The sequence below is a fragment of the Aptenodytes patagonicus genome, chromosome 2, assembly GCF_965638725.1.
Source record: "Aptenodytes patagonicus chromosome 2, bAptPat1.pri.cur, whole genome shotgun sequence".
Classification (NCBI taxonomy): domain Eukaryota; kingdom Metazoa; phylum Chordata; class Aves; order Sphenisciformes; family Spheniscidae; genus Aptenodytes; species Aptenodytes patagonicus.
The window spans coordinates 100,321,820-100,335,073 of record NC_134950.1 but is presented as its reverse complement, the minus strand read 5'-3'; the positions used below and the strand labels follow the sequence as shown (position 1 = coordinate 100,335,073).

The window sequence follows — 13,254 nt, the reverse complement described above, 5'->3', positions numbered from 1 at the left end:
TGTGTGTACACAAACACAGGCAAATAATATAGGACTTAAAACAGTTTGTAGACTTGGCAGGAAAGGTACCACATCAGATTTTTAATTGATAACAAGGCCCCTGTAGTAAATACAGGCCTTACAAAGTATAAGCTTAAATAAGAGAATTGTGTAAAGTGTTTTCACTTGTGAAGTGCTATGTCTATTTTATAGTGCTTATCTTATGTCTGTTCCTGACAAAATGGCTGCCACTACTAGAACATTTTTTATTGTTTGATTTTTTTAAATACATGAGCTCATGGCCATGGCCATCACAATTACAGAAGCAAGCTCTCACGGGCACCAGGAAAAATCCAGTCTGCACATAATTTTAAGAATTAAAAACCAAAAATTCCACAGAATTTTGGTTCTAAGGTTTAGACTTACAAATAAATATTAGACATTTGTAAAAATCCAAACACCCTGTGTAGTAACAAAGAATTAGGCATCTCATGAGACTCGGAACAATTTGTGAACTGGAGACAGAGAAGGCAAGTCCTAACAGCTTTTAAGGTGAAATACAGAAACGGTCCTGAGAGGAGAACTCATATTTTCTATACCTTGAGTGCTCAGCTACTAACCACTACTTGGCAATTTTTCTTTTGTTTTCTTGTGCACATCTTCCTTTTCAGAACGTTTTCCGTTCTAGTTTTCAGGGAACTGCTTAGAATGATAGAGGGGAGGCAGCAGTGCAGAGAGAGAGATGCCAGTGGTGAGAAAGCTCTTCCAGTGTCAGAAAGGGTGAGCATGCATGACACGGGTAGAGTAGATGGAGCTGTGGCTGCAAGAAACGACAGCCTAGTGAGCAGCATCTCAGCTGAGCCCCAGGTGAGTTCAGCAGCTCCAGCAGCTGTGGATCTCTTCCATTTTTCCTGCTTCCCTCTTGGGGAACCCCAGTGCCAGATTACAAAGCAGAGCCCAGTGAAACTTGAACCTCATAGCCATTACACAGCTTGAACAGAAAAGGGAACCTCATCCGGTGTAGCTTAGATCCGTGTTGGTTGTGGCACTTTCCAGGGAGATAGAAGATCTCTATATAAACCACTTATGCCAACAAGGGAATTAAACTGCCCTCCACTTTCTGACCATTAGGCTAATTCATAAAGATGGGAAAATTTGAAATGCAGCTAGAGAAAGCTGCATTTTTGCAGAAAGCACAGGCCTCTGATGTTTTGTGCCTTCTGTTATGAAGGGGAACTGAAGCCCCTCAGCTCAGGGACCTAGCTGGAGGAGTGCTCTTTCTTTCTGTATGGTTAAATGTCCACTGGTAATTGCATAGCCAACTGGAATAAATCATGCAGCACCATTTACGTGAAGAAAGCCAGCTTCAGCACTTGAAAAAAGAAAGAGTTTATCTTTGTAGACAGTTACAAACATCTCTGTACGTTTTTTCCAGATTAAAAAAAATGCAAAACATTTTCTTTACAAGATGTTTTCCATCTCCCACTGTTGCATAACTTCTACAACAGAAGACTCTTTTTTCTGTTGCACTAGATGTGCTTGTAATTTGAATATTATAGAAATCCTCTACATCTTCCACAAAAGGGCTATACTGAAATTACTGATGAAAGCTAGAAGGGGCCTGCAGGCTGCCCAGAGTTGTAGCTCGTGCCACACCAAAAACCAACCCCAGATTCTCAGCTGTACCACATACCCCCAATTCTGGTGCAGGACTAGGATGGACAGGGTGCACGCGAATGCAGTTATGAGGGGGCTTTGCCCCTCACTGAACAAGCACACAAAACCTCGTCTGCACTGAAGTCGCTCCTCGTTTGTAGGCACCCGGGCTTGCTCGGGCATCCTCGATACGCCCCCGCCGGGGCCGGGGGAGTTACCCGCAGCTCTGCAGGTAGGTAGGAAGACACCAACGCTTTCTCCTCCGCAGCCCCGGGCTGCGGGACGTACCCTATCCTGCCTCTTGTTGGTTTTTGGTTTGTTTTTTTCTTCTTTTTGAGGCGGGGGGTCCTCCCTTCAGAACAGCCGGAAAAGGGAAGCTTTGGGCGGTGCGTTGTTCCCTCGCCTCCCCTTCCGCAGCCTGCTCCGCCCCGGGCTGCCGTGGAGCGGGGCCGCCGGGCAGGTGAGCGCCGCCCGCCTACGCTCCGCGGCGGGGCGGCGGGTCTGACCTCCAAGTCCGCCCCGCCGCCCCCAGGGCTGCATTCCCAACAAATCGGTTTTCATCTCTTGGACTCGGTTTAGGGCTTAGGCTTTAGGCAGGCCTTGCTCGTGGAAAAGCCCCCCGCGGCAAAATGCTATTATTTTTTTTCTCTAAAAAATTAAGGAATACCGACCCTCACCCTAATTTCTCTTCCAGTTTTCAGCATGGCAGTGGACTGGCTCGGCTTTGGCTACGCTGCCCTGGTGGCATCAGGAGGGCTCATTGGCTATGCAAAAGCAGGTACGGTGCGGGAAGGCGCTTGTATCTCCTTCACTTCCCCCCCGCCCCCCAATAACTTTGTGTGAGCTGGGCGGCTTTTTACGAAAGCCTCCTATCTCGAAGTTCACGCAGAAGTAAAGTTTATCAGTTTGTGCCATGTGCTGATAACTTGCTGCTGTTGGGGTGTGGTGCTTTTTGGGTTGAGCTGGTGCTTTGGGCTGATGAGCCCACAATCTGCTTTCTGGTGGATGCTGGTATCCTGCCTCTGCTTTGTGCTGTTTGGGTGAACTGATATAAGTTTGCTTCAGAAAGGCTTTTTCCCTGCTGTTTTAAATATAAGCATTCTATTATGCCATATTTCTATTTATGACATAAATCACCATTTTTTTTCCTTGGAGTTTTATTCTCATTTTAATGTTTGATGGTAACAGTGTACTGCAAGCTGCAGAGAGTTTTCAGAAGGATCCTTTCTCCAAGTAGAGCTGAACAATGCAAATCAGTCCTTAAGCTTGTTCCTTTTCTGGGCTCTGCATCATAAGCTTACCCTCTGACCTACCGCTTTTGTTTCCTGACCTTTTTCTGAGTTTGCCCTCCTCTGGACAGAACTGTGGATTTGTCCCTGCTGCAATACTGTCTCTTTCAGCTTTGAGAAATCCCTAAGCCATCTTAGTGTTTGTGGTACGGAGGTGCATTGCTGAAGTCAGTAAGAATCTTACCAGTGCATTTGACTACATAGATGCTAATGCCTTTTCCAATCTGCTTTCTATTGGCTTGATTCATCCTTTGAGCTGTGAGTGGATTTTAGGGCAGGAGCGACAATACTGAGAACTTGAGTTAATTGCATCTGTATTTCTCTGAGGCCATTATGAAATGGTAGGTGTCTTTCTTATCCTCTGGTCCCAGATGAGAGGACATGGTCATGCTGAGGCAAAGGAATCCAGGTCACAGGATTTTTGAAGGGGGAACAGGAACTTTTATGGTGACTTGTAAGGAGAAGAAAAAAAAAAGCTATCGTATCCCTACTAATAACTTAAAGAAACCAAAAGAAAATGGAACTTTCATTTACAGAGCTGAGATGGTGATCTGTTCTTTTACAACCAGGTCTATTTACCCACATAGACAGTGGTCAGCAGTAGGTGCCTTGGGAAGCATATGAGAACAGGGCAAGCAAAGAGTGATTGATTGATTTTTCTCTCTTCATTTAGTGAGTTCTCTGGGTCCCGGTGTTTTGAGACTCGGGAACTTCCTGAGCCAGAGGTGGTGTGGTTGTCCTAGTAAGTGTATGTGTCATAGCTGCTTAAACAATGCCTTGAGGTAAAATTGAAGGATATGATGGCCCTTTGTGGGCTTCCCAGGCTTGTGCAAAAAATTGTAGCTACCACATGTTGGTTGCTAAACTGTATTCTGTCCAGAGCAGCCACTTACTAGAGTGTGCATCTTTTTCTTGTACATATACAAGAATATCTGGTGCTTTCTATCATCTTTATCTTTTGCTTTTTATACCAAAAGCAGGATCTGAGGTAATGTTACAGCTGCCTTGTTGATGACTGAAAAATTATTACTTTCTGGTAGCAGTATGCGATCCTCCGGTAACATTGAGAGGAGATCTTTATCAGCTTAGCTTTGCAATCTCGAGTCCTTTAAAAGTGACCTGAATATGGAATATATAAAGAATCACCCTCAGTAGCATTAAGTCCTGAATTCTCCCTTAACCTTAATGAGGACATTCACCACTCACAGTGGTCATACCGCTTCATTACTTGATGTAATCTATAAATCACCAATTTGGATGTGGTATCCTTTATCTTCTTGTAGCTTGGGATTGTCATTTATACTGAAGACTTGATCCAAAGTTTAGGTGAGTCCAGGGAACCTTCTTCCAAAGTCTGCAGTTACCTTTGGATCGGATCTTAAGATCTGATGTGTACTTAAGAGGTGTGACCTCTCTTATTTGACTCTGTTCTCTTCTTTAGCAACTTTTTTCTTTGTTTGTCTGAATGCCCTCCTGCCCAGTTCAGTCCACATGTCCGTTTTCTGATCTTAAACCCTTACTATTTAATCCATCTACTTTACTGCCTCTCAAGAAATTCTGATATTACTGTGTTGAAACAACATGTTTCAGTTCGCACAAAGAAAACACCAATTCTTTTGCTTTTCTCACTATTCTTTCCATCACAAATGTATTAATGGCTTTGCTGTTAAAGAATTAAATACTAATGCTATTTGTATCTTATGCAAGAGTATTTGAACGTGTTTCTTGGTGCACATCAGCATGGTCTTAATATCTTTAAAAAAAGCCTCTAATCTGCTTTATAACAATGAATGCCCATCTCTTTTTTTTTTCTTTTTTTTTTTTTTTAAGTTGTTGGTGTTTTACAAAACAGAGAAGCTGATGAGCAAGTTTATTTCTGAGCTTCTAATAAATGCATTATCTTTTACTTATTCAGGTAGTGTCCCGTCACTAGCTGCTGGCCTTTTCTTTGGGAGTTTGGCTGGACTGGGTGCCTATCAGCTCTCACAGAATCCAAATAATGTTTGGATTTCTCTGAGTAAGTAGTTTAAAATTTTAATTAGGAAGTATTATATTTACCCTGAAATAACTGGATACTTAAAATGAGTACCTAAAAGTCTTTGCGGAAGAGTTAAACTGATGGTGTTATAAATGTAGTTTCAATCTAATCTTTAAACTTGTGTTTTAGTGAAAAATCTCCATTAGTGGCCAAACTCCACTCCGTTCTCCCTGGAATGTGAACTGTTAGCATTACTTAATTATTTTTTTAAAGAATGTATTGAGAATGCATATTAAAAACTGCTTGTCTTGGTGTGTCTTGCTCAGTGATTTCTCACTACATTCCTGCACACCTTCTGCAAGAAGTACAAAGTGCTTTGGGTGATAGTTCGAACTTACATTTTTGTTTCTTTTCTACAACAGGAGAGGAAAATATCTGTTATTTATCATTAGAGTTTGTCTTCTGGACATTAAAAAACCTACAGGTTGTGAAGGAAAACGTGTGCTAGGATAAAGTGAAACTTACGTGGTTTAAAAAAAATAATCAAATCAAATACTGTTATCCTTCAGCAAAAAAAAAAAAAAAAAAAAAATCAGCATTTTGTGTTTAAAAACTTTTATGTAGTATGGTGTGAATCTCCAAAATGCAATTGTTGTCTTTCTGCCATTTACCATATAGAGCTCAGGGTTGCAATCAGGTTAGGACGGTTATCACCTATCACTTTAACTTGTGCGTGCCTAAAACTCATGCCAGTTGCAAAATAACATGACTTGAACTTTTTGCATTCACTAGTAAGTTAGGGTACCTTGCAATTGAATGGGCTGAGAAAATATATGTAGATAATTCCTGCAGCTCAGCTGATGCCTGACACTTCTTAGGCTGCTGTATCTCAGGTACTTGTGAGCATGTGTTTTGTGTGATCCTTTGGCCAGTATCTGTGTTAGTAGTATCCTCTCCTCTCCTGATCTGTAGAAGACATCAGTGCATGACAGTCCTCTAGCACTAGCTATGTTTCAGTCCCCAGGCTTGGCTGAATTGGTGGCTGCCACCATGCACCTGTCTCGTGCTGGTGTGTTTGAAGGATCATAGTGCAAGGGAAGTGCTAGTAAATGGATGTCTGACCTCTGTCTGTCCTCTTTTTGGCTGGATCCTACTTTCAGCATCCTGCAGGAGGCTGGAGCATTTTGGGAAGTGTGATTTCCCTGCAGACTGCCCATACCCCTAGCAGGCTATTTTATTATCGCTGAAAATGGCAGAGACTGTGATTGGCTTATTTTTATATGTGACAAATATGTGGAATTACAAAGGTGTTGCACGCCTGGGGAGATTTAACAGAGAAGCAAGCTTCAGCAATGCAGTTTCTTCTTCCTTCTTCTCAGAACTGGAGCTTCCTTTCTTCATGACTTTGAGAAGATAACTGCAGAGAGTCACTGCTTAGTCAGTGCTTAAAGAGCTGTCACTGACGGTAGCATTTGTTCACTGAAGCGGTGACATAGCATGTAGCTCTTTGATATGCCAAAGTCAGAAGTAAAAGGGGAAGGCCCAGCCTTTCTCTCCACTTCAGCATTGTCCACTTTCACGTCTACTGGATAGGTCAAAAGCTGTGCATGGTCAAGCCTAAATAACTGGAATAAACTGCAAATATAGCAAGCTTAATAGGAGTGAGACAAAGTATTTTCCCAAATGTGAGAGATGGATACGTTTCTATAATTCAGTAGCATATGGAGTCTTTTCCTCCTCCTTTTCATGCTTTGAAGTTTTTGGAGAAGGTGTGTTCTACTGCTGTCTTAGATAAAATTACATTTAGTGAGGTGTGTGTATTTTGTAGAGCTTGAGGTATTTGAATACTGAAGTATTTTAGTTCTTTCTTGTGTATTAGACTGTGGTCCCAGTCTTTTATGTATCTACTTATATGAGACTGTTAGATGTCAAGCACAATATTTAGGGTGGTGGTAGGGAGGAAGGATGCCACAGCTAGGATTGAAGATGAGCTGGGTCCTGCAGAACCAGCCATCGCATAGAAGCAATGGTAGAAAATGAGAGGTTGGAACAACGTGTTAATGTGTAGCTGTTACCACTGGGTAGTAGATGCATGCTAAGGATTTAATCAGTAGGTTTTCTGTATAGTTCTTTTGGAATTCTGTCTGTCTTTGAGATACAGTGTTCCAGGGATTGCCCTTTCTATTTTACTGGCTCAGTGAAACTACCTGGCTCTTGTCTCTTTGTCAAGTGGTCGGGGTGGATAGCTTTAACTCTCTGATTTTAGTAGAAGGTGGTCCAGGGCTGAAATGGATTGGTAACGCTTAGCACTTAACATGGCCCATTTCCCTTTTGAAGTCTTCTGCAAACATAAATTAGTTAATTCTCAGAACATTACTACAAGTTAGACAAGAAAATGCTATCTCCCTTTTATGAGAAGTGGGGGAATTACGTGCACAGGTTTAGTGATTTGCCTGTGCACAGGGAAGGAGTCAGTTCCAGAGCAGTGTAGCATAGATTATTTCCAGCCTCCAAAGAAGCACATTTTGACAAAGAAATTTGAGGAGTGTGTGCAGAAGCACACAAGTGTGTGCACTGGCTGCTAGAACTTGATTTACTCTTCACGTACTGACTCATTCCAAAATTTACAGAGTTCATTGACTCTTTTAGTCCATCACATGAAATAACCCTGTTTCATTTTTTACTTGATGCTGCTACTTCTCTCTGTTCTGTTAGTTTTGAATTGTAGCATCTCTCTCACACACATGCATCTCTGCTGATTGGACTGTATAATCTCTCGTTTAAGTTACATCTGGAACACTGACTGCCGTCATGGGAACAAGATTTTACAACTCTGGAAAATTTATGCCTGCAGGGCTAATTGCTGGTGTCAGGTACAACGCATTATACTTTTTTTTTAACCTCCTATGTGTGATTTCTTATTTGCTTAATTATACAAAATATGATTCACTCCATCTCAGTTTATCTTCTTTTTTTCTATGCACCAGTTACATGGGAAGTATTTGAAAATGAATTGACAAATTATTATTATTATTATTGTTTCATTCTATGTTTTTTCCCATATACAGTTTGCTAATGGTTGGAAGATTAGCACTGAAGATGGTGGAAAAGCCCCACGATAAGTAATTGTTAATTTTACAGTTTAATATCTGGATAAAGAAACCTGATAATGAAGTTGCATGAATGCAGAAGCAAGAAGATGGAACAATTTTCTATATCAAGACAAATTTTTTCCTTTTTTTATATAAAGGGGAGTAGAATGATGGGACAGATAGTTTACATACAAGGTGCCATTTGTTTCAATGATCTGGTAGAGCTATTATTGTGTAGTGAGAAATTGGTCCTGGGTTTGATTTTTCCAGACACGTTTCAGTGTATTTTAACGCTTCCAGTTTTTATATTCCAAAATCTACTGCTGACATATATGAAGCAGAGAGGACCTGTAATTAAGAAAGTATCCACAAAGAGGCACCAGGAGTAATTGGCTAAACACAACAGTGTGTCTCATACCTTTCATACCGAGTATTACAGTATGCTTTACCTGTTGCATTCTGAGTTGATACACCATGTCTGTATAACACCAAACAGATCTTACCTTTTTATTGTGAAATGATGCTAAAATGTTGCTTTTCTGCAAGTAAAATCTGTTACAAACCTTTATTTGGCATGTTTTTGTATTCTTTCTGTGTGTATGGGGGTAAGGGGTATTTTTTCTTTTACCTTCTTGTTTTCTTCTCAGTGGAAGTCTTTGCAGTGAACTATTAATCCAAGTGCTGTCTTTCGACGATATTTAAAAATCACTTTTTAAATGGAGGGGCAGAAGATTAAATTAGGGGCCTTCATTAACACTGCATTAAAACAGTTGTTGGAAAGAATTTACTCTGTGGATTAATTAAGTGAGATCTGTGCTAGGCTAAATGAACAGTTGAATGTGATCTGTCCAAAGGACTGTATAACCAGAATAAAGTAGCTTAACGTTAACACTGCGCAGTTCTGATCTTACAGGCTTACTTGACAATAGAATGTATCAGCGTTTTGTTTTTATCACTTAGGGAAGTGGCTGTGCCTTTTCAAATCTGTCTTTACTAGGAAAACTCGGAGCCGGGAGAGTTCCTGGTTCTGCTGTGGTGCCTGAGGACTGTAGTATGGAAGATGCATCAGTGGCATCTGGTGCCTTCATTGACACGCCAATCTTGGTCGCTTCTCCTGCCCGCAGTCTCCCGGCTCTAGTAGTGCAGGCACAGCTAACGTGGGTTTAGCACTGTGATGGAAGGGAGAGGCAAGAATTGTGTGAAAGAAAATCCTTTATCAACTTACTCTTTAGTGATATAAGATTATTGATACACTAGGATTCTTACAGTGTGTAACTCATATTTTAAAGTGATATTTTATGTAGTGACTATTTACGATTATACTTTGGGACCTCCGTACCATTGATTATATCAAAACTTCGTCAACTGCATAACATAATTATGGCAAAGCAGGTTTAAATTAACTTACGTCTTATGCACAGTACTTCCCATTTTGTAGTGTTTAAAGGAATTTGTAACAATTCTCTCAAACTGCACAAAGCAAATACTAAACTACATAATCGCTCCATTTCATTGGTCACTTCAAAGCTTGTATTTCCTGTTCTGAAAATGGCATTTAACAGTATTGAGCTAGAGTGATGTTTCCGTTGTCGTGAATCAATGGAAACACATATGGTAGTAGATTGAAAGTTGTCATAGTAGAAAGTAGTAATTACAAGCAGATCTATAGACCTTGGGCCAATTGTGCTGTGTTATTAATTCTCTTAGCAAAAGTTATAAAATTAATTCCAGGTTTTTGAACATAGTTCATATTGTAACCTCTCTTGTTTCCCGGCACTTAATCCGTAAATAACCTGATCTGTACAGGATGGATCTGCAGGGAGCAACACTAAAAACATGTAAAAGCATGTCTGAAATTCTAGTCTCAGTTAAATCATAGTCTCTTTTGACCATGCTGTAAGCAAAATCCAACAGAAGTTTTGTAATTACCTTTATATATTTTAAATCTCCCTATGTAATTGAATAGAAAATTCCATCCCTGCTAATAGAATTTTCTAGAGCCATTCAAGAATTGAAGACATTAATATCCTTTTTCCAGACTGCCTGTGCTTTTAGGCTGATTGTTAAATAATTCTACAAGTTTTTTTCCTATTTTATTGTGTAGGTTTTGGTGGTATTTTTCCACTGAGGGTGGTCTTTATGTAAACTGAGTTTATTTTGCATTGAATTCACTGCGGCCATGCCATGGCTTCAGTGAAACTTCATGCTGTGAGTCAGCTTGTGTATGGATGTAATGTCTGAAAACAGTGATTTAGTTATTTTTAGGAAATGAACTGTTAAAATAATTCTTAAGTTAAGGCTACTCTGTTCAAAGCACACTCTGAAAATAAAAATGTTAGTTTAATATTACGGTATCAGCTGTCAGCACGAGCTGAAATGAATACTGATTTTTTTAACGAGGCACAGGAACAGGACACGAGTTTAACAGGAAACTTAGAGTTTAATCATGCCTCCAGAACTCGAATACATTATAGCAATGACAGAAGAAGAGAGTTTGGGTTAGCAAATCCTCATTTCCCGGAGTGAAGACGCAGGCCCTCTGTTCTACGTGTTGCTCTCACATCTACAGTGCCTGGTGGAAGCTGGGTGGCAATAAGGGGGATGTATAAGCGTACGCGTCTTCGTAATAGCAGTTGGAAAACGAGAGATGTTGGGCTTCCTTCAGTTCCCACTCTGGATGGGTTCAAGCTCCCTTCCCAGGAGAGGGCTCTGTGCCTCAGGCCCTGGGATATCCCACAGGGGGAATGTTGCCTGGGGAAGCCACACCGCAGCAGAGAAGAGAGCACAAAGTTCCTGGGACCCGTGGGAACAGCAGCAACTATTTTTTTAGTCATCTTTTAAAGCTAAATAATAACTGGCAAAAATACAGAAACAGTCCTGAAGCTGAGTCCCCTGAGTCCCCTGCCCAGGGGGAAAACCCATGGGACAACCTAAATTTCAGCTATGCTAAATGATTACTTCTGGCTAACCCTAGGTTCTTTACCACTCAGGATCTTACTTGTGGCCTTCCAATTGCTCACACTGGGGCTGCACCAGGCACGTACAGGCTGGGAATGTTACAAACCACCCAGTTAGTGGAGGTGTGAGCAAAGATTTGGGGGGGGTCAAAACCTTGAACATTTGGGTGCCTCGATTGTGCCTTAGTCTGTACAGGAACAACACAGCAATAATGTAGAGGCTCAGTTGCAGCGTTGAGTTGAGGGGAGGAAAAGCAGTCTTTTTGCTCACCCATCGATAGATGTCATGCTCTAAGCTGTTCTTTCAATTAATGTGACGTTCGCAGGTAGCAAAATCTCTTTAATTTAGTACAAATCTGTAGTGTAAGAATATAACATTACACTAGTACAGACAACTGTCTTTTACAGACTAGCAAAGGAGAAGAATGAGAGGAGGATGGAAAATGTTTCAAGTGAAATGGTTTAGAAGGGAGGTAGTCATGGGCTGTCCTACTTTATCCTTGTTCTAAGAATATAGTGCACGGCTGCTTTTAATGCAAAGCGTATCCCCTAGCTCTTGTTCTGCTGCAGGCTTCGAAAGTGCAATTTGCCATGTCCCAGTTCTGTCAGTCATTGTGCTGGGAGCTGTTGGTGCTCTGTCATCCCCAGCTGAGGGTCAGTCCGTGCTGAAACTAATATGGCCTGAAGTATTATGCAATTATCCTTTTGTGCTGTTAAAATCGCTGGCTTCTTGGCATTATAGTCATGCCTTCTGACTGCACACTTTAATCACCTGGGAAAATGGGAGGGGAAAAAAAGGTCAGGAGAACCTCCAGGCAGTTATGACAGAAGGAGGAAAGTCTTTGTTCCTCCAGAATCCCTACGAGTAAAAATGGCACAGAGACATCTGCACACATCTCCTCTCCTGCTTCCTGGAAATGCCATGCTGGAGCAGATCAAAATGCTTATGGTTTGGTGCCATATCCCCAGATCAGTCCAGTGCACAAGCCACTTTGGGTGTTCCTTTTAGTCGTCTTGTGCCTCTCTTCTGAACCTGTGAGATGGAGATGATGTTTTCTGTATCCCTTCCCTGTCTGTCTTCCACGTTGCTGTCTTATACAGTGCGTGGCATAACATGTTCCCCGCCCCAGAAGCAAGAATTGGTCAGTCTGATACTGTTTTATTGCTGGTAGCTAATACGGTCTGTCCTTGTTTTAATTTGATGCTCTTTTAAAAACGAAATATCTAATGAGAAAAATGATGGTAGGACAAATGTCTGTTTCCCTTCTATCACTTTGTTAAATGTTAGCATTTGCACAGTATTTTGAGATCCTCTCCTGCAAGTATTATAACTAAGTTGAATTGAGTTTTAGTACTAATACTTGGAATCATAGAATATCCTGAGTTGGAGGGGGCCCACGAGGATCACAGAGTCCAACTCCTGACTCCACACAGGGCAATCTGAAAGTGAAACCACATATCTAACAGCGTTGTACAAGTGCTTATTGAACACCGGCAGGCTTGGGGCCATGACTGCTTCCCTGGGAGCTTGCTCCAGTGCTTGACCACCCCCTCAGTGAAGAACACGCTCTCTCTCTTTTTTCCTTTTTTTGTCGCCTTTTCCTTGCCTTTTCGTTGCCTTTTTGTCGCCTTTTCGTTGTCTTTTTTCTTCCTTTTTTCCTTTTTTCCTTTTCTTCCTTCTTTCCTTTTCTTCCTTTTCTTCTCTTCTTTTTTTTTGTTTCGTCTTTCCTTCTTTCCTTGTTTTTTCTTATTTTTAAAAATCTCTTTCCGTCTTTCCGTCTTTCATCTGTCTTCGTCTTTTTTGTCTGTCTTCGTCTTTTTTTTTGGTCTGTCTTCGTCTTTTTTTGTTCGCCTTTCTTCGTCTTTCTTTTTCCGTCCGTCTTCGTCTTTTTTTGTCTTTTTGTCTTTTTTTTTTCCTTGTTTGTTGGCTAGTGGCTGCCCGTGCTGCAAATGCGGAGGGTTTGGAGGGGCTCTCCAGCGGGCAGGGCCGAGAGAGGGCGGCAGTGCTGCTCCGATGCGGCCGTCGCTCCGCCCGGCAAGCTGGCAGCCGGGGGAGAAAGACACCCCGCCCCGAGAGGTGGAGGCAAGGATAAATAACAATAAACAGTGCTTAGCTACTTGTAATTTGGGGTTTACCCACTTGTAGTTGACCTGGAACACCAAATACATTCCTTGGCCCACTCAGCCGAATATGAGCGTCTGCTTCTTTATCGCCTTTGCACTGGCCTGAGGAACGAAAAGGAAATGATTGTGGGGCAGAAGGCTTCTCTGGCCAAGGGTACTAGGCAATCCCAAACTAGTGC

General features: G+C 41.5%; 1 protein-coding gene across 1 annotated transcript; it reads left to right on the top strand.

Moving 5' to 3' along the window:
• Nucleotides 1–2,027: 2,027 nt before the first annotated feature.
• On the top strand, nucleotides 2,028–8,562 carry LOC143156698 (transmembrane protein 14C-like). The gene is made up of 5 exons (XM_076330560.1): nucleotides 2,028–2,095; nucleotides 2,330–2,413; nucleotides 4,840–4,941; nucleotides 7,688–7,775; nucleotides 7,971–8,562. The coding sequence occupies exons 2-5, from the start codon at nucleotides 2,338–2,340 to the stop codon at nucleotides 8,026–8,028; spliced, it is 324 nt and encodes a 107-aa protein (XP_076186675.1). The 5' UTR covers nucleotides 2,028–2,095; nucleotides 2,330–2,337; the 3' UTR covers nucleotides 8,029–8,562.
• Nucleotides 8,563–13,254: the final 4,692 nt, after the last annotated feature.